This window comes from Bufo gargarizans, chromosome 1 (assembly GCF_014858855.1).
Source record: "Bufo gargarizans isolate SCDJY-AF-19 chromosome 1, ASM1485885v1, whole genome shotgun sequence".
Taxonomy (NCBI): domain Eukaryota; kingdom Metazoa; phylum Chordata; class Amphibia; order Anura; family Bufonidae; genus Bufo; species Bufo gargarizans.
The window spans coordinates 574009876-574031732 of NC_058080.1; the positions used below are offsets into that span (position 1 = coordinate 574009876).

Sequence of the window (21857 nt, forward strand, 5' to 3'; positions counted from 1 at the left end):
TGACCATGCCAATGTTGCACTGGATCTAAACAGTGCCGGGGGGTGGCCGAACGAGCGGACGCGCTGTGAGGAGCTCCTGCCGCTATACCCCAGTTATATGCCTGCTAGTAATTCTGACGGCCCGAATTAGACCTGCATTAAGGGTCTACATACCTACTACAACTGTAGGTAACATAGCAAGGGAAAGGAAAATATGGATAAAGGGTGCGGCCGGCAGAAGCAGGGAGAAAGGAGCTGCAGACCTGAATTTCAAGATGGTGCCGAAGCGCATAATGCCAACAGGCATGAGCGGCAGAAAGCAGTGGCGGCTAAGCTAGAAAGATTTGCCCGCAATCCAGCTGTCCCTGAGAAATTTGCTGCACTACAAGACCCAAAAGAAACACACACAGATAAACGTATTTTACTTTATTGTGGTTCCTTGCTGGCTTGATTCTAGGTGACCCTGATTCCGTCCGTATTAAGTGCAGGGAGCTGGTGGTAGTGTCCCCTCACTATTATAGTATTTTCAGGTGTCACACAGTATTAGGTACGCAGGCATGCAATAGTCTACCATACAGACCCTTGCATGTGCATAGCAGTCAGGGAGAGCTCTTAGGGTTTTATAGGGCTCACCTATAAGCTCCTTAGTTTGGGATCAAGCCAGTCGCGCGTTTATTTATATGTTCCAGCTATCTGCCAACTTCATCCGTGACAGATACCTTAGTTGCACTATGGTTGAAAATACATTTTAGTTATTGGGTTGATTTACATTCTGTTCATCAATAGGTGATTGGTAGTATCCTGTATGCCGCAGGCCGGGTTACATGTATTCGTGACCAGGACCTGCTCTTCAACAATTGTAAGAGAAATACTTTACAGATGCATGTTTCACTGTATTACTTTGGTGTATTGCCTTTTCATCTTCTCATGTCTGTTTGTTGGGTGCGGTATAACTGCCCCACTTCTCATGTGAGTTGGATATCAATGTATATTAATATTTTTGTTTGTTTCTTGGGATAAGGTACGGAGCGAGGGGAAGGGGGGGTGTTTCTCGCCGTGTGGCTACATATAGATTTTATAGTTGCCAAAATATTGGGAAAGGTGTGGAGATGTGTCCTATCTCTAGTCGGGAGATACTTACCTTGGCACACTGTGAATTTGATATCGCTGAATCTAAGGGGCCTCAGGGATTCCACTAAACGCACCTCAGTGGTTGCAGTCATTGCCACCTTCTTTTGTGGGCCTACAAAAGACACACATGACTTCGGATACTTTGCACTGGTTGAGTAGGGGGTGGGTAGGATGGGCGTACCTTTCAGTCTATTCCCCGTATTCTAGGGGATAAGTGTTTTAATTCATCAAAATATACCTATTTCAGCTGTGTAAGTCTCAGATTGACTGAGAAGGGCGGTATATAGGGTTACATTGTACTCTCCAACATAGAATGTATTCTTATGTTCTTATATATTCCTCCACCATTTACCAGTGCGGTTCTAACCCAAGCGTTAGCATTTACAACTTCTCTGTCACACCTGCCTGTTACTTGGAGACTTAAAAATTGTGTGAACAATGCTTCAGATAAGTTCCCTGTACAGCAGCTGATCTCGGCTGACTCTAGAACCCCTTTTGGTAGGCTATTGGAAGAGTTGGGGTTGGTGAGGAATTCCAATGAAAGATGTTATTCCTGTGCTTCCGGGACATATGCCTCTCTCTCGCGCATTGATTTGGCCTTATGCAGTATTACCATGGGTATCCCAGGCATTTTATGCTCCTAGAGTGCTATCTGACCTTTCTATATTATCTGCCAGTCTATGTGTGGGGGAGGCGCGAGGAAGGAGAAATCCGTTCTGGATTAATCTGGTAAATATGGTGGAGGTTGGAGAACAAGTGAGGGAGTTTTTGAAGACCAATGAAGGCTCAGCTGCAGTGTGAGTGATACGGGATACGCTGAAAGAGTTTGAGAGGTATTTTTATTGAACAGATATCTAAAGTTAAGACAAGAACTAGAGTTTTTTGGAAAGATCATAATCGCAGGCTAATGGAGACAGAGATGCTTCACGTAGCCGATCCCTCCCCATCCTCTTTAGCAAATAGGAAAGAGGCGCAGGAGGCTCTTAATGCGCTTAGTATGGAACAAGCATGTAATTGTAGATTCTTTAGGAAAACAACAATAATTTGAGGAGGGGGGAAAAAGTGGGTCATCTTTTGGCGAAAGTGGCCAAAGCACAGCTGGATTTGTCCTATGTGCACATGATGAGAACGGAATCTGGCGTGTTAGTTACCGAGACCACTGACATTCTTAAGGTGTTTAATCAGTTTTATGCACAGTTATATAAAACTAAACAAAAGGTATAGCAACGATGATGTGTTTCACTATCTACGTCATATCAACCTGAAGTTACTGTCGGGAGAGGAGAGGGACTGCCTTGAATCGCCTATCACATTAGAGGAACTGAAGATAGCAATAGGGTGCATGGCTAAAAAGAAAGTGTCTGGTCCAGATGGGTTACCGGCTGAGGTGTAAGTTCATGGTGGAGGATCTTTAGATTTGAGGGGGCTATCCCTTAACCACCTCCGGACCGCCTAACGCACGGATGCGTCCGGAAGGTGGTTGATTCATTCCTCCTAGACGCATCCGTGCGTCATCTCGCATGCGCATCGCGGGCCGGCAAAAGTTAAAGTATTTCGTCAGCAACCTGCCAGCCAATGATCGCGGCTGGCAGGTTGCTGATTTTTTAAAAATCCAATCAGAAGCCACATAGCAGATCATATTAGTAAATATGATCTGTTATATGGCTGCCCTGCTCCTCTGCTGGTTCTTTTCATCAGTTGGATCCAGCAGAGGAGCAGGCTTCACAGTGAGTACACCAAACACTAAACTTTAGCCCCAGATCACCCCCCTGCACCCCAATTAACCCTTTGATCACCCCTGTCAATCACTAGTGAAAGGAAAAAAGTGATCAGTGCAAACTGTCACTTTTTTTTTCCACTGGTATTGACTGTTAGGTTTTAGGATAGTTTAGGCCCCTTGTTTAGGGATCAGTTAGCGCCCAGCCTACCGCACCGCAGTCCCTTATTCGCCGATTAGCGTATCGCTAATCAGCATTTGTACTTTTATAGTATCTGGAAGTGATCAAAACTGATCACGGTCAGATCTATAATAGTATTAGTGTCACTTTAGTTCGCCCTCCACCCAAAACGCAGTGTTTGCCCGATCAGGCCTGATCGGTCGCCCACACGTGCGTTCTCCCACGCCCGCCCCACCGCAGTGACAAAAAATATATATTTTTTGATCACTGCACATTCACTTTACACGCGCTGCGGCGATAAAAAAAATCAGTTTTGATATTTTTTATCAACCACAGCGGCCTCCGGTACTTCGCTAGCCTCCCATTTGTAAGACAGGCTTGCTTTTTTTCTTGGGTAGTCTCAAGGAATACCCCTAAATTTAGTTGCCCAAATGTCAAACAGGGGGTATTCTTCTGAAGAGGCCTACAGGCTTCTGACCCAGTCGGATGAGGAATGGGAACCCTCATCTGATGAATCTAGCGGGTCAGAATATGAACCTGTAGAAAGCAGTGGCTCTCTGACCCAAAGTTCGGACGAGGAGGCTGAGGTCCCTGATCGCACCAGGCGTACCCGGCCCGGTGTCGCTAGACCGCAGGTTGCGCAGGATCCGCTTCAAGAGCAGCAGAGTGGGGCTGGTGCTGTCTGATTACGTGGTGAGGCATACACCAGCAGCGCAGCCCTTCCTGGACCTAGTACCAGCACTGCCGTAGAACATGGTGAAGTAGCGAGCACCAGAAGGGCAGTTGAAGCTGGTACGGTGGCACGTGCAGTAGTTACCCCGTCGCAGCCACCGCAAAGATGTGCCCGTAGAGCCCCTAGAATCCCTGAGGTGCTGGCAAACCCCGATTGGCAGTCCCCAACTTCAGCCGCACCTGTAGTTCCCCCTTTCACCGCCTAGTCTGGAGTTCGGGTTGAGACAGCTCAGATCGGTTCGGCCCTGGGATTTTTTTGAGCTGTTCTTGACTGCGGAGCTCTTAGACTTAGTTGTGGCAGAAACAAATCGGTATGCCACACAATTTATAACCGCCAACCCGGGAAGCTTTTATGCCCAGCCTTTCCGGTGGAAACCAGTCCAAGTTTCCGAAATTAAAATTTTTTGGGGCCTTCTCCTCAACATGGGTCTAACTAAAAAGCATGAATTGCGGTCATATTGGTCCACGAACCCAATTCATCACATGCCCATGTTCTCTGCTGCTATGTCCAGGACACGATTTGAGACCATCCTGCGTTTCCTGCACTTTAGCGACAACACCACCTCCCGTCCCAGAGGCCACCCAGCTTTTGACCGGCTCCACAAAATTCGTCCCCTCAGACCATTTCAACCAGAAATTTGCAGATTTGTATACCCCAGAGCAAAACATCTGCGTAGACGAGTCCCTAATACATTTTACCGGGCGCCTTGGCTTCAAACAATACATCCCAAGCAAGCGCGCCCGGTATGGGGTCAAATTGTATAAGCTCTGTGAAAGGGCCACAGGCTATACCCACAAATTTTGTGTCTATGAGGGAAAAGATCAGACCCTGGAGCCGGTCGGTTGCCTTGACTACCTGGGGAGCAGTGGGAAGACAGTTTGGGACTTGGTGTCACCCTTATTTGGCAAGGGGTACCATCTTTATGTGGACAATTTCTACACAAGTGTGGCCCTCTTCAGGCATTTGTTTCTAGAACGGATTGGCGCCTGTGGCACCGCGCGAACTAGTCGCGCGGGCTTCCCCCAACGGCTCGTTAGCACCCGTCTTGCAAGGGGGCAGAGGGCTGCCTTGTGTAACGAAGAACTGCTCGCAGTGAAATGGAGAGACAAGCGTGACGTTTACATGCTCTCCTCCATTCACGCAGACACGACAATACAAATTGAGCGAGCAACCCGTGTCATTGAAAAGCCCCTCTCAGTCCACGACTATAACCTTCACATGGGAGGGGTGGACTTCAATGACCAGATGTTGTCTCCGTATTTAGTTTCCCGCAGAACCAGACGCTGGTATAAGAAGGTGTCTGTATATTTGATTCAATTGGCTCTGTATAATAGTTTTGTTCTCTACAGTAAGGCTGGGAGAACACGATCCTTCCTCAAATTTCAGGAAGAGATCATCGAGAACCTCCTGTACCCAGGAGGTTCCGTGGCCCCATCCACCAGTGTAGTTAGCCGTCTACACGAGCGACATTTCCCCGATGTCATTGCCGGTACCTCAACCCACCCGTCACCCCGAAAAAGATGTTGTGTCTGTAGCAGGAGTGGAATAAGGCGTGACACCCGCTATTTCTGTCCTGCTGTCCTGACCACCCTGCCCTATGCTTAGGGGAGTGTTTCCGGAAGTACCACACACAGGTACACCTAGCATAGGGATCACATCTCACCAGGACAGGCACACAGGGCTATTAGGGCCCATTCACTCACACAGCTGCTGCAAACGTCTCCTTTCACCTGGGACAAAGTGCATAACGCACTTCGCCACATCTTTGGGCGATTTGCGCTTTGCACATTGACCCATGGGGAAGGAAAGGTTTGTTCTATAAAAGGTAAAAAAATAAATAAATAAAAAACAGTAAGCAAAAAGGTTAATGTTTAGTTCAAAAAGTTAAAGTTTATATGTTCTGTTCCAAAGTTAATAAAATTATTGCGTTGCGGCCTGGTTTTTTCTTTTTTTTTTTTACCTTCCAGGTGGACCAACCGATCGACTAGCTGCAGCACTGATGTGCATTCTGACAGAAGCATTGCGCTGCTGTCAGATTACACGCAAGTCGGTGTATGCGGCGCTGCAAGACGAGATTTCTACTCTGCAGTAAAAGATACGTTTGCCAAGGCATACGAGCTGAGGAGGAGGCGGCGTTCCTATGCTTTGGCAAACACTTTGTATATAAAAAAAATAAAAATAATTCCTGGCAATGATTTATTCATCCACATCGATTGATGTGAATGGAGAAATCTGGTTTGCCAGGGCATACGAGCTAAGTGGGTATGGATGTTGGGCGGAGCTCCTATGTCCTGGCAGACGCCTTTCCCCTCTCTTTTTTTGGCAGAGATTTTTTCATCCACATTGATCGATGCGAATGAAGAAATCTGTGCCGTTAATTTTTTTTCTTTCAGCCCAGAGGCTGAACGGAAAAAAAAAATATCATTACCTGTATGCTCAATATAAGGAGAATAGCAGAAACTCCTAATGCTGGCCATACATGTAATGATTGCGGAGACCCTCAAATGCCAGGGCAGTACAAACACCCCACAACTGACCCCATTTTGGAAAGAAGACACCCCAAGGTATTCGCTGAAGAGCATATTGAGTCCATGAAAGATTTAAATTGTTGTCCCAAGTTAGCGGAAAGTGAGACTTTGTGAGAAAAAATAAATAAAAAAAATCAATTTCCGCTAACTTATGCCAAAATAAAATATAATTCTATGAACTCGCCAGGCCCCTCATTGAATACCTTGGGGTGTCTTCTTTCCAAAGTGGGGTCACATGTGGGGTATTTATACTGCCCTGGCTTTTTAGGGGCCCTAAAGCGCGAGAAGAAGTCTGGGATCCAAAATGTCTAAAAATGCCCTCCTAAAAGGAATTTGGGCACCTTTGCGCATCTAGGCTGCAAAAAAGTGTCACACATGTGGTATCGCCGTACTCAGGAGAAGTTGGGGAATGTGTTTTGGGGTGTCATTTTACATATACCCATGCTGGGTGAGATAAATATCTTGGTCAAATGCCAACTTTGTATAAAAAAATGGGAAAAGTTGTCTTTTGCCAAGATATTTCTCTCACCCAGCATGGTTATATGTAAAATGACACCCCAAAACACATTCCCCAACTTCTCCTGAGTACGGCAATACCAGATGTGTGACACTTTTTTGCAGCCTAGGTGGGCAAAGGGACCCACATTCCAAAGTGCACCTTTCGGATTTCACCGGTTATTTTTTTACAGATTTTGATTGCAAACTACTTTTCACACACATGGGCCCCTAAATTGCCAGGGCAGTATAACTACGCCACAAGTGACCCCATTTTGGAAAGAAGACACCCCAAGGTATTCCGTGAGGGGCATGGCGAGTTCCTAGATTTTTTTATTTTTTGTCGCAAGTTAGTGGAATATGAGACTTTGTAAAAAAAAAAAAAAAAAAAAAAAGGGGAAAAAAAAACAAAACATCATTTTCCACTAACTTGTGACAAAAAATAAAAAGTTCTATGAACTCACTATGCCCATCAGCGAATACCTTAGGGGTGTCTACTTTCCGAAATGGGGTCATTTGTGGGGGTTTTCTACTGTCTGGGCATTGTAGAACCTCAGGAAACATTACAGGTGCTCAGAAAGTCAGAGCTGCTTCAAAAAGCGGAAATTCACATTTTTGTACCATAGTTTGTAAATGCTATAACTTTTACCCAAACCATTTTTTTTTGCCCAAACATTTTTTTTTTAAAGCAAAAGACATGTAGAACAATAAATTTAGCGAAAAATTTATATATGGATGTCTTTTTTTTTTTGCAAAATTTTACAGCTGAAAGTGAAAAATGTCATTTTTTTTTCAAAAAAATCGTTAAATTTTGATTAATAACAAAAAAAGTTAAAATGTCAGCAGCAATAAAATACCACCAAATGAAAGCTCCATTAGTGAGAAGAAAAGGAGGTAAAATTCATTTGGGTGGTAAGTTGCATGACCGAGCAATAAACGGTGAAAGTAGTGTAGTGCAGAAGTGTAAAAAGTGGCCTGGTCATTAAGGGGATTTCAGCTAGCGGGGTTAAAGTGGTTAATATGCAGGCAGTCCCGGGTGGTCCCCTGGGCTAAGTGGTGATGTCATTAGATGCTGCAAAAGCGTTTGATAGTGTCAAACGGTGGTACTTGTGGGCCTATAAAATCCTGTCCTGGGTTCAGTTATTATATGTTGCTCCTGAGGCAAAAATTTGAGTAAATAATGAATTATCTGATAGTTTCAGGCTTGAAAGGGGGACCAGACAAGGGTGCCCACTATTGCCCTTGTTATTTGCTATTGAAACATTGGCTGCTCTTATTAGACAAGAACCTCCGAATAACGGCTTTAAAGGGAGTCTTTCACCTAAAATGACCATTATACACCACAAACATGATGATATCCATTACATTCCCCATATTATAATCTTACCTTTCATATTGCTGTCCGTCGCCTATTCTCTCTTAAAAACACTTTTATTCCATATGCTTATCAGGTTCTGAAGGTGCCCAGGGGCGGCGTTTATGCGGCCGGTGCCCAGGCTCCACGGCGCTGTTCAAATCAAACCCCTCCCCTTTCACCCCTCTGGCCCGCCCTCGGTTCTTCAGATACCATCCTCCAGTCAATGACAAATCCGGCGCCTGCGCACTCCATTACCCACTAAGGCAGAGGCAGCAGAGCGTTTAATGCGCATGCGCCGGCCCGTACATCCCGATATTTTGGCAGTTTACTTCCGCCGGCTAGATCAGGATGTATGGGCCGGCGCATGCGGATTAAACGCTCTGCTGCCTCTGCCCTAGTGAGTAATGGAGTGCGCAGGCGCAGGTGCCGGATTTGTCATCGACTGGAGGATGGTATCTGAAGAACCGAGGGCGGGCCAGAGGGGTCAAAGGGGAGGGGTTTGATTTGAACAGCGCCGTGGAGCCTGGGCACCGGCCGCATAAACGGCGCCCCTGGGCACCTTCAGAACCTGATTAGCATATGGAATAAAAGTGTTTTTAAGAGAGAATAGGCGACGGACAGCAATATGAAAGGTAAGATTATAATATGGGGAATGTAATGGATATCATCATGTTTGTGGTGTATAATGGTCATTTTAGGTGAAAGACTCTCTTTAAATATCAGCGGTGGAGGAAAAAGTAGCACTATATGCATATGATTTGCTCTTATTCCTGGATGATGTGGGCACCTCTGTAGTCAAGGTAAGGGAGATCATAGACCAGTTTGAGAAATACTCGGGACTAACCATTAACTGGACTAAATCGGCATTAATGTTGATGTCCTCTCAAGAGGATAGGAGATGTGCAGCAGATGTTCCAATCCCGTGTGAAGACATGTTTAAATATCTGGGTATATGGATTACTCGCAATATAAATGATTAAAGCACCTCTAATATTCTCCCATTGTTAGAAAAAATTAAGCGGAAGGTATACACATGGATTAAATTACCCCTTTCAGTTATGGGGCGTGCCAATTTAGCCAAAATGATCTTAATGACACAATTGTTATATGTTTTGCATAATGCTCCGGTGTGGCTCCCGAAATATCTGTTCCGCAGAATGTAAAGTACATTTAGAGATTTAATATGGAAAGAAAATTAAAAAAAAGACTTCCAGAATAGCATTATCAAAGTTACAGCTGTCTAAAACAGAAGGAGGAATAGCCTTGCCTAATCCATAGGTATATTACATATCAGCACAACTACAGTATATGCAGGGATGTGGGATAGAGGATGGGAGAAGTCATTTTGACTCCAGAAGTTTGATTGTGCAGTCATTGGTATCAGAGAAATCCATTTGTAGAGGCTTTGGAATCGCATAAACTTCACCTGCGCCCTCCTGGATTACCTACCTTTCTTCTTTTACACAAAACATGGTGGAGGGTGAGAGAATTATTGGGGATAGAAGGATGAACGAAATATACCCCTATTTGGAGGAATTCTCGGTTATGGGAGATTTTTAAGCTGGAAGAATTTGATAATTGGGAACGAGCTGGGGTTACTAGGATATATCAACTCTATTCAGAAGGGACTCTTAAGTCTTTTCAACAAAAGCAGACAGAGTTTCAATTGCCAAGCAGGGTGTTCTATCAGTACTTACAGCTACAGCTCACCCTACAGAGTCAGGAACGAGAAAGTCCATTGACAGTGACTTCAATGCCAGTGGTTGATTTAGTGGTTGATTTAGTGGTACAAGCCAGGTTTTCCCACACGATAATTTCCATGGCATATACCATTTTATTGGATAAGGAACTGCGTAATCCGGTCGCGGGTCTTATGGGTAAATGAGAGAGAGACTTGGGAGTGTTAACAGTAAGCAATGGAATGATGTTTTGAGTGCAGTACCCACAATATCTTTGAGTGTGGTGCATTGACGTTCACAACTGTTTTTATTACACAGTGTATATAAAAGACGCCATGGCTCATGTTTAAGATGGGCCTGCTGGCAGACTCTAAATGTCCATTGTGTACTGCCCCGGAATCAGACTTGATTCATATGTTCTGGATCTGTACGGAACTGGAGCATTTCTGGACTGCAGTAGATAAGCAAATAGAAGAAAGATATGAAGTTAAATTACCACAGGTTCCACTGGTAGGGTATCTTGGGTATGTAAAAGATCTGTCAGTCTCTACAGATCATAAGTTAGCCATTGCTAAATTATTATATGTTGCACGTAAATCCATAGCTAAGCACTGGATACAGCCGACTCCTCCGAATGAGTCGGAATGGATTAACATGGTTAATCACATGATTTCCATAAAAAGAGGCATTCATATTAACCTCCTCCGGACCGCCTAAAGCACGGATGCGTCCTGGAGGCGGTCGATTCATTCCTCCTGGACGCATCCGTGCGTCATCTCGCAAGACGCGAGATTTCAGACTGAGCCGGCCCGCGCATTCGCATCGCAGGTCGGCAAAATTTGAAGAACCATTTCGTCACCAGCCTGCCAGCCAATGATCGTTGCTGGCAGGCTGGCGATTTTCAAAATCACCATTCAGAAGCCCTCTAACATCTTATATTTATAAATATAAGGTGTTAAATGGCTTCCCTGCTCCTCTGCTGGTCCTTTTCGTCGGTTGGTCTCAGCAGAGGAATCACAGTGAGTAGCACCAAACACTACACCTTAGCCCCAGATCACCCCCCAGCACCCCAATTAACCCCTTGATCACCCCTTCTTGCCCCTGTCAATCATCTAGTGAAAGGGAAAAAAGTGATCAGTGTAAACTGTCACTTTTTTTTCACTGGTATTGACTGTTTTAGGATAGTTTAGGCCCCTTGGTTAGGTAGTTTAGCGATCGTTAGCGCCCAGCCCACCGCAGTCACTTATTCGCTGATTAGCGTATCGCTAAATCAGCTTTTGTACTTTTATAGTATCTGTAAGTGATCAAAACTGATCACAGTCAGATCTATAATAGTATTAGTGTCACCTTAGCTCACCCTCCACCCAAAACGCAGTGTTTGCCCGATCAGGCCTGATCGGTCGCTCACACGTGCGTTCACCCACGCCCGCCCCGCCACAGTGACAAAAAATTATTATTTTTTGATCACTGCACAATCACTTTACAAGCGCTGCGGCGATAACAAAAATCTGTTTTTATATTTTTTATCAATCGCAGCGGCCTCCGGTACTTCGCTAGCCTCCCATTTGTAAGACAGGCTTGCTTTTTTTCTTGGGAAGTCTCAGGGAATGCCCCCTAAATGTAGTAGTCCAAATGTCAAACAGGAGTATTCTTCTGAAGGCTTCTGACCCAGTCGGATGAGGAATGGGAACCCTCATCTGATGAATCTAGCGGGTCAGAATATGAACCTGTAGAAAGCAGTGGCAGTCTGACCCAAAGTTCGGACGAGGAGGTCCCGGATAGCACCAGGCGTACCCGGCCCGTGTCGCTAGACCACAGGTTGCGCAGGATCCACTTCAAAGGCAGCAGAGTGGGGCTGGCGCTGTCAGATTACGTGGTGAGGCATACACCAGCAGCGCAGCCCATCCTGGACCTAGTACCAGCACTGCCGTACAACATGGTGAAGTGGCGAACGCCAGAAGGGCAGTTGAAGCTGGTACGGTGGCACGTGCAAAAGTTACCCCGTCGCAGCCACCGCACAGACAGGCCCGTAGAGCCCCTAGAATCCCTGAGGTGCTGGCAAATCCTGATTGGCAGTCCCCAACTTCAGCCGAACCTGTAGTTCCCCCTTTCACCACCCAGTCTGAAGTTCGGGTTGAGACAGCTCAGATAGTTTCGGCCCTGGGATTTTTTGAGCTGTTCTTGACTGCGGAGCTCTTGGACTTAGTTGTGGCAGAAATAAAATCGGTATGCCACTCAATTTATATCCGCCAACCCGGGAAGCTTTTATGCCCAGCCTTTCCGGTGGAAACCAGTCCAAGTTTCCGAAATTAAAATTTTTCTGGGCCTTCTCCTCAACATGGGTCTAACCAAAAAGCATAAATTGCGGTCATATTGGTCCACGAACCCAATTCATCACATGCCCATGTTCTCTGCTGCTATGTCCAGGACACGATTTGAGACCATCCTGTGTTTCCTCCACTTTACTGACAACACCACCTCCAGTCCCAGAGGCCACCCAGCTTTTGACCGGCTCCACAAAATTCGGCCCCTCATAGACCACTTCAACCAGAAATTTGCAGATTTGTATACCCTGAGCAAAACATCTGCCCCAATACATTTTACCGGGCGCCTTGGCTTCAAACAATACATCCCAAGCAAGCACGCCCGGTATGGGGTCAAGTTGTATAAGCTCTGTGAAAGGGCAACAGGCTATACCCACAAATTTCGGATCTATGAGGGTAAAGATCAGACCCTGGAGCCGGTCGGTTGCCCTGACTACCTGGGGAGCAGTGCGAAGACAGTCTGGGACTTGGTGTCACCCTTATTTGGCAAGGGGTACCATCTTTATGTGGACAATTTCTACACAAGTGTGGCCCTCTTCAGGCATTTGTTCCTAGAACAGATTGGCTGCTGTGGCACCGCGCGAACTAGTCGCGCGGGCTTCCCCCAACGGCTCGTTACCACCCGTCTTGCAAGGGGGGAGGAGGCTGCCTTGTGTAACCAAGAACTAAACTGCTCGCGGTGAAATGGAGAGACAAGCGTGACGTTTACATGCTCTCCTCCATTCACGCAGACATGACAATACAAATAGAACGGGCAACCAGTGTCATTGAAAAGCCCCTCTCAGTCCACGACTATAACCTTCACATGGGAGACTTCAATGACCAGATGTTGGCTCCGTATTTAGTTTCCCGACGCACCAGACGCTGGTATAAGAAGGTGTCTGTATATTTGATTCAATTGGCTGTATATAATAGTTTTGTTCTCTACAGTAAGGCTGGGAGAACAGGATCCTTCCTCAAATTTCAGGAAGAGATCATCGTGAACCTCCTGTATCAAGGAGGTTCCGTGGCCCCATCCACCAGTGTAGTTAGTTGTCTACACGAGCAACATTTCCCCAATGTAGTTGCTTGTACCTCAACCCAACCGTCACCCCGAAAAAGATGTTGTGTCTGTAGCAGGAGAGAAATAAGGTAAGACACCCGCTATTTCTGTCCTGACCACCCTGCCCTATGCTTAGGGGAGTGTTTCCGGAAGTACCACACACAGGTACACTTAGCATAGAGATCACATTGTTCCATGAGGAAGGAGAGGGTTGTCCTATAAAAGGTGTAAAAAAAAAAAAAAAAATCACCTGTTTTTTTCTTTTTTGTTTTTTTTACCTTCCAGGTGGACCAACCGATCGACTAGCTGCAGCACTGATGTGCATTCTGACAGAAGCATTGCGCTGCTGTCAGATTACACAAAAGTCGGTGTATGCGGTGCTGCAAGACGAGATTTCTCCTCTGCAGTAAAAGATACGTTTGCCGAGGCATATGAGCTGAGGAGGCGGCGGTGGTGTTCATATGCTTTGGCAAACACTTTATATATATATATAAAAAAAAAAAAAAAAAAAAAAAAAAAAAATCCCGGCAATGATTTATTCATCCACATCGATTGATGTGAATGGAGAAATCGCGTTTGCCAGGGCATACGAGCTAAGTGGGTATGGATGTTGGGCGGAGCTCCTATGTCCTGGCAGACGCCTTTCCCCTCTTTTTTTGGGGGGGGAGCAGAGATTTTTTTCATCCTTTTTGATCGATGTGAACTTGTGGGGTAGTTATACTGCCCTGGCATTTTGAAATCAAAATCTGTAAAAAAAAAAATGGCCGGTGAAATCCGAAAGGTGCTCTTTGGAATGTGGGCCCCTTTGCCCACCTAGGCTGCAAAAAAGTGTCACACATGTGGTATCGTCGTACTCAGGAGAAGTTGGGGAACGTGTTTTGGGGTGTCATATACCCATGCTGGGGGAGATAAATATCTTGGTCAAATGCCAACTTTGTATAAAAAAAAAAAAATATGGAAAAGTTGTCTTTTGCCGAGATATTTCTCTCACCCAGCATGGGTATATGTAAAAAGACACCCCAAAACACATTGCCCTACTTCTTCTGAATACGGCGATACCAGATGTGTGACACTTTTTTGCAGCCTAGGTGGGCAAAGGGGCCCGCATTCCAAAGAGCACCTTTTGGATTTCACAGGCCATTTTTTACACATTTTGATTTCAAACTACTTTGCACGAATTTGGGCCCCTAAAATGTCAGGGCAGTATAACTACCCCACAAGTGACCCCATTTTGGAAAGAAGACACCTCAAGGTATTTCATGATGGGCATAGTGAGTTCATGGAAGTTTTTGTTTTTTGTCACAAGTTAGTGGAATATGAGACTTTGTAAGGAAAAAAAAAAAAAAAAAAAATCATCATTTTCCGCTAACTTGTGACAAAAAATAAAAAGTTCTATGAACTCACTATGCCCATCAGCGAATACCTTAGGGTGTCTACTTTCCGAAATGGGGTCATTTGTGGGGGTTTTCTACTGTCTGGGCATTGTAGAACCTCAGGAAACATTACAGGTGCTCAGAAAGTCAGAGCTGCTTCAAAAAGCGGAAATTCACATTTTTGTACCATAGTTTGTAAATGCTATAACTTTTACCCAAACCATTTCTTTTTTACCCAAACATTTTTTTTTTTTATCAAAGACATGTAGAACAATAAATTTAGCGGAAAATTTATAGATGGATGTCGTTTTTTTAAAAAAAATTTACAACTGAAAGTGAAAAATGTCATTTTTTTGCAAAAATTTCGATTAATAACAAAAAAAAGTTAAAATGTCAGCAGCAATGAAATACCACCAAATAAAAGCTCTATTAGTGAGAAGAAAAGGAGGTAAAATTCATTTGAGTGGTAAGTTGCATGACCGACCGGTGAAAGTAGTGTAGTGCAGAAGTGTAAAAAGTGGCCTGGTCATTAAGGGTGTTTAAGCTAGGGGGGCTGAAGTGGTTAAAATAGGTACTGTAAAGAAATTGAAGAAACCGTGAAAGACATGGCTGGCTGGTCCTGGTCTGTTATCTCAGAGACTGGTGCATATCTGAAATGGTATAGTTCTTAGGGGATTTGGAGGGCCGAGGTAAAGGAACACAGAGGTATGGATCCTATAAGAAGCTATTAGTGTAATTGATTGATCTAATATTGAAATGGGATATCAGGCGACCGATATATTGGAGTGATAATTTCCTTTTTAGGATATGTGGCCACACGGAGAGGGGGAGGGAGAGGTATTGGGTATTTATACAGATCAATGTATGACAATATGTACAATTGTGATAAATGTCATCTTTATTCTGTACTTGAACATTTACCATACATGTGATTGTTGTATACTTTCATTTTTATTCTCATACCAAAAACAATAAATAAAAAAATTACATAAAAAAAAATAATTAAGTGCCGGGACCAGAACATGGAGACATTGGTGTCAGCGCAGAGGACCAGAGCACTGGGGAGTAGGCAAGTATTAATCCTTGGTTTAGCCAGGAAGGCTGCGAGCACTTGGTATTATGTCATTACTGGAGAACCCCTTTAAAAGCGAATATCTAATATGTCTAATTTTAGGTTTCATCGATAGTAGTCTTGATAAGAGAAATAACACATTTGTTCTTTCATTAATTTTTTTTAAATCTGGCCTTGAGCAACTATATTTGTAGACAAACTTCCCCATTTCTGTATTACCTGCATAATAAAAAGTGCAGCAGTGTGTTAAAGAGTAACTAAACTTGATACAAGTTCCTTTAAACTCTTCTAAATAGCCACAAAATAATTTTTGTAATATACTATATTAATTAATTATGTTGTTCTGCAACTTAAAAGTTAACCAAAGGTCACCATAGTACCGATTCTTAAAATCATCATTCCCGTACAGCGCTGTCTTGTCAGTGCTGTACGGTGTACTTATTTATGCTGCAGTGGAGAACTCTGCACAGGCACAGGAGGGAGCACAGATCGCTGTCCTGTCTGCGCTCCACCCAAGCTAATTCTGGCACAGCACATCAGGCCATCTTTTTCTAATGTTTTTATTTTCTGAATGCAGATTTATTTATTCTGTTTCCTGAACATGATTATGGGGCCTTCCTGAGCATTTTTTTTTTTTTTTTCCCAGCGTTTAGAAAGAATTAAGAAAATTTATTTACAGCAGCCCCATGGGCCATAGACACAATGTTCAGAAGGGGACCTCATTGACTTCTACGGCAGTTTTTCTAGACATGCTGTTATATCTATACACAGAGGTGATATCATTACAGGCCAGAAGTACCATTACCCAGAAGTGGCGCCAATTATAAGACTTAGTGGCCAGTGCGAAAAATGCTGTATTTTATGTTTTTTGTTTAAATATAGATGGCATTGAAAATAAAAAATAACCATTCTTAAAAAAAAATGTTAAACATAAAAACATGCTTTAAACATTTGGTCATTTTCTGATGGCATGTTCCCTTTAAAAGAGAAGTGTCAGTAAACAAAAGCCTATTGCGCCTGTTCTAATGGACAGTATGAACACGGAAATATTTGAAGATTTTTTTTGTAGGTGGATAGATCTTCAAAAATAATAATAAAAATAAAAAACACCAAAAGTTCAGAAATGCTTATAATAAAAACTCACTTTAATTTCGGATTATAAAGTTCCTTTAAGAATTCAAGAGTCATTTCCATCTGGGACACTTATGACATATCCAGTATGCTCAACTATTTAGGAACTCCCATATAAGAGAATGGGGAAATCTGGACATGTGCGCCACCTCTCCTTTTGCAGCAGCTACAAATCTGGGATCAGCGGTTCCTTATTGTCAAGATAGGTGTGGGACATGGAAATATATGGGACTTTTATGGAATATGTTACGGATATAACAAAGTGGGTTCACGTCACGTTTTATGCTTCCCGTTTAACGTATATGTTGGGGAGAGGAGAAAAAAACAAACAAAAAAAAAACAAAAAAACATTCTTGTATTCTGCTTAGTCCAATAAAAAATTAAATAAAAGTATACTTTAACAATGGAACTCTATGGCGACGGATGCCACTGTATGTCATCAGTCTGAGGCATCTGTTTAACATATACGTTTTTTCAACACATTAAACGGATGTGAAAAACGTGATGTTAACCCAACCAGAAGACCCTGTTAAAAACAGTGAAGGGCACATGTTTCTTTTGTAATGGGCGTCAATGATTTTTACACTGGATAGAGTAGGCCAGCACTACTCTGGCTTTCAAAGAGCAAATTGTGCTTAAAAACTACTTATACAAAAAAAAGTTGTCATAGTGACATTTCAAAGATGTTGATTAGTGGAGGTCCGAGAGCAGAGAAGCCCACCAATCACTAAAATGCTTGCTGCTGGACACGCTTATAAACTGTGTGAGCGCTTCTATCTCCACATTATAGCGATCAGTAAGGCTAAATGCACACGACAGTGAAAAAAAAAGTCCATTAAAAACTGACACATTTAGTTTTTCATGGCCATTTTGCATCAGTGTTGTACATCCATTGTGCATCCATTTTTCATGTCCATTAAAGACGGACGTTAAAAACTGATGAATTTAGAGATGCCAAATCACGTCAATATCAAGACTGGGCCGATACCATGCCAATGTGGGTTAACCCATTGTTTCCCCATCTACAGGGTATAGAGGGAACACACATCTGGAATATATGTGGAATACATTGCGAGAACTATATCAAAATGGAGTCTTACAATATAATATAGCACGCACCCAGTTTTTTTTTAGCATTTACAAATCAGACATGCCTTCGAGGAACAATTCAGGGACGGAAACAGGGCCATTTCCTCTTATCCTTTAATAGGGGTTATTAAGTCGCAAGGACCCAGAGGTATAATCTCAGCACTCTATACACACCTATTGGGTAACCATATGTCATCACAACCCATATTAGCTGAGGCCAGGTGGAAAGGGAATATTCCCATCTCTCTGCAGAAGACTGGGCGGAGGCGATGGAAGCTGTCACTAAAGTGTCTCCCTCTGTCAATAACAGACTCATTTAATTATTCATACTACACCGCAGCTATCCAACTCCCACTAGACTGCACAAGATGGGGAAGATGCCTCAACCTAAATGCTCTCACAATAGTGCCGATTTTTGGCATTTGATGTGGGAGTGCAGATATATTAGATCATACTGGCAGGAAGTGCTTGATGTACTCTCATCATTGATTGGGTATAGGCCCAATACCATTATGTCCTAAAGTATGCTTGCTGGGTATTCTGAACAATGATGCATGGTCTCATCATAATAAAATATTTCTGAGCGAAACATTGTTTCTTGCCCATAAGGTAATTGCTCTTAAGTGGATGGCAGATGATCTACCTACACTAGGGATTTGGAAAAGGCTAGTGAATCAAGTAATACCCCTTGAAAATGTAATATTTATTCACATGAAGTGCCCTAACAAACTCCAGAAAGTATGGGGGGCCTCTGGTGTGATTCATTTCTGACCGCTTCACCCGGATTTGCGATTTCCATTGACTCCTAAATTTGACATAATACGCAGACCTCACCCGCTATTAATGTACTAGTTCACTTAAATACTATTGTATTTATGCTGTAATTGTGAAGAAGTGTCTTTTTTTGCAAGAAGTGTCAACTTGCCTACGTACAAATGATACCCTTGTATTACAAGATTTTGTATACTGATTGTATCACGATCTTGCCTTGTTACTCTTTTTCAATAAAACGAGTTTAAAAAATGAAATAAACGGATGAATTTGACTGGCAGTTATTTTTTGACCCACACTTCTGAGAACAGTCACAGGATGCCAGGCCTCCAGCTAAAATAATGTCCCCCATAGTGTAGGAGTTAGGGTTGGGCGATATACCGGTATCACGATATACCGCGGTATTAAAAAAACGGCGATATGGCGATATCGCCGTTTCCTAAATACCGCGGTATTTTGTGACGTCATCAAAGAGGTCAGCGCACATTGAGCGCTGACCTCTTCTAAACGTGCGTCCGCCCGCTTCTACCAACTCGCCTTCAGGAACTGACTGATCACTTACCGCCCGCCCCTGCACCTTGCTCTTCCTCTCGCTCCTGGCCTGCCTCCTTCTTGCTCCGCCTCCCTTAGTCAAGTCTCCACCCACCATCTGACATAATCACCGTCGTCACCCACCAGTGCCGGGCGCCGTGTGAGTACTGTGTGAGTACTGTCTCTGGAGAGACTTTTCCTGCGGCTGCTTCACTAGTGCGTTCTGTCTGATGACAAAGTTATAAACTTACTACTTCCCGCAGCGGCCGCCCCGGCTCTCCCTCCTCCTCGCTCCCATAAGACCTTATTATAACGCTCCTTGTGGTCCCCCCATACAGTGCAACGCCTCCTTGTGGCCCCCCATACAGTGCAACTCCTCCTTGTGGCACCCCATACAGTGCAACGCCTCCTTGTGGCCCCCCATACAGTGCAACGCCTCCTTGTGGCCCCCCATACAGTGCAACGCCTCCTTGTGGCACCCCATACAGTGCAACGCCTTCTTGTGGCCCCCCATACAGTGCAACGCCACCTTGTGGCCCCCCATACAGTGCAACGCCTCCTTGTGGCCCCCCATACAGTGCAACGCCTCCTTGTGGCCCCCCATACAGTGCAACGCCTCCTTGTGGCCCCCCATACAGTGTAACGCCTCCTTGTGGCCCCCCATACAGTGTAACGCCTCCTTGTGGCCCCCCATACAGTGTAACGCCTCCTTGTGGCCCCCCATACAGTGTAATGCCTCCTTGTGGCCCCCATACAATGCAACGCCTCCTTGTGGCCCCCTATACAGTGTAACGCCTCCTTGTGGCCCCCTATACAGTGCAACGCCTCCTTGTGGCCCCCATACAGTGCAACGTCTCCTTGTGGCCCCCCATACAGTATAACGTCTCCTTGTGGCCCCCCATACAGTATAACGCCTCCTTGTGGCCCCCCATACAGTATAACGTCTCCTTGTGGCTGCCCCCATACAGTATAACGTCTCCTTGTGGCTGCCCCCATACAGTGCAACGTCTCCTTGTGGCCCCCCATACAGTATAACGTCTCCTTGTGGCCCCCCATACAGTATAACGTCTCCTTGTGGCCCCCCATACAGTATAACGTCTCCTTGTGGCCCCCCATACAGTGTAACGCCTCCTTGTGGCCCCCATACAATGCAACGCCTCCTTGTGGCCCCCTATACAGTGTAACGCCTCCTTGTGGCCCCCTATACAGTGCAACGCCTCCTTGTGGCCCCCATACAGTGCAACGTCTCCTTGTGGCCCCCCATACAGTATAACGTCTCCTTGTGGCCCCCCATACAGTATAACGCCTCCTTGTGGCCCCCCATACAGTATAACGTCTCCTTGTGTTTTTTTTTCTTTTAAACGGGTATTTATCGCGATATATATCGTTATCGCGATAAATTTTTTAATATCGTTATCGTCTGAATATTTTTGATATCGTCCAACCCTAGTAGGAGTTTCTTTTTTTAATACCCCCACCTTTAATAATGCTAACCATGTAGGCCCCCAGTTAATTCCCATAGTGTGGGATTCTTTTTTTTTTTTCTTTTACTGCCCCCAGCTAAAATAATATCCCCCATAATGTAGTTTTTTTTTTCTTTTTTTCTTTTTAATGCTCCAACTTTAATAATACCACCCATGTAGGCCCCCAGCTTAAATAATTTCCTCCAATGTATAAATAATGCCCCCATAGTTGCCCCCAGCTGTTGATTTGCAAAAAGAAAACCTCACCTCATCCACTTGATTATGCTGCCGCTTCCCCTTCATTGAACAGGACCCGCCAAAGGACCAGAGATGTGCGCGATGACGTCAAAGAGGGCTCCCATGTGGCTACGTCATCACGCATATCACAGGTGCTGCTCAATGAAAAGAGGAGAGGCTGCTGCAATGCGATAAAGTGGATGAGGTGAGTTTTGGGGGGTTTCTTTAACCCCTAAATGGCCATATTGTTAAAGGGTACCCGTTTTTAATGACCGTTGGATGCACTGCTGTCTAAGCAGTTGTTAAAAACTGTCCTATTGATTTCAATGGGGCCTGTATGGCTATGAAAAAGGCAAAAAATAGGACATGTCCTATTTTTGGATGGACGCTATTCACTGAACGTTAAAAGGTCGGCCATGTGAATAGCCCCATATACTTTCATTGGTGCTAAAAATGTCAGTGACGGCCGTTACTTAAACGGCAGTCACATGGCAATTTTTCACTGTCATGAACATGTAGCCTAAGGGCCTCAGCATCTTGGACCGAAACAATCACTACAACATATTAAAAGTTTTATTATGAGTACAGGTAGACGTTTACAAAACTACAACTTTTTTTTATCTCGATTAATTCAATATACAAAATGTAAAATGCTTTTTCAAAAGTAAACATTTGCAAATATCGATCAAAAGAAATTAATTTAAACAATCTTAAAACTGTACCTCTACATCAAGTCCAAACTGAATGGCAAATTTTTCCGCTTCTTCAAATTTATGTTTATGCAATAAACGACTCAACCTGAGAAAAAGAAAATACATTGTTTAATGTGCCACTATCATGAAACAGTAAAGAAGTTGACAGGCACTCTATATCTGGTTTCTATAGAATATTTATTTATAAAAAAAATTTTGTAAAAATAAAATAAGTAAAAAATCTTTTAAGAGACTGTTGGTTGGTTATTTTCAGTGATGGGGTGTTGTGATAGTCACCCGGATGGTGTGGAGGGAGGGTGGGGGGATAGTGA

At 44.1% G+C, this 21857-nt stretch overlaps 1 protein-coding gene across 1 annotated transcript in view; it reads right to left on the reverse strand.

The window, feature by feature from the left end:
• KNTC1 (kinetochore associated 1) overlaps positions 1 to 21857 on the reverse strand; it is a 238374-nt gene that overhangs the window by 145867 nt on the left and 70650 nt on the right. Inside the window, exon 16 of the mRNA XM_044275719.1 lies at positions 21556 to 21631. Coding sequence (XP_044131654.1) covers positions 21556 to 21631 — 76 coding nt within the window. The remainder of the gene's footprint in view (positions 1 to 21555; positions 21632 to 21857) is intronic.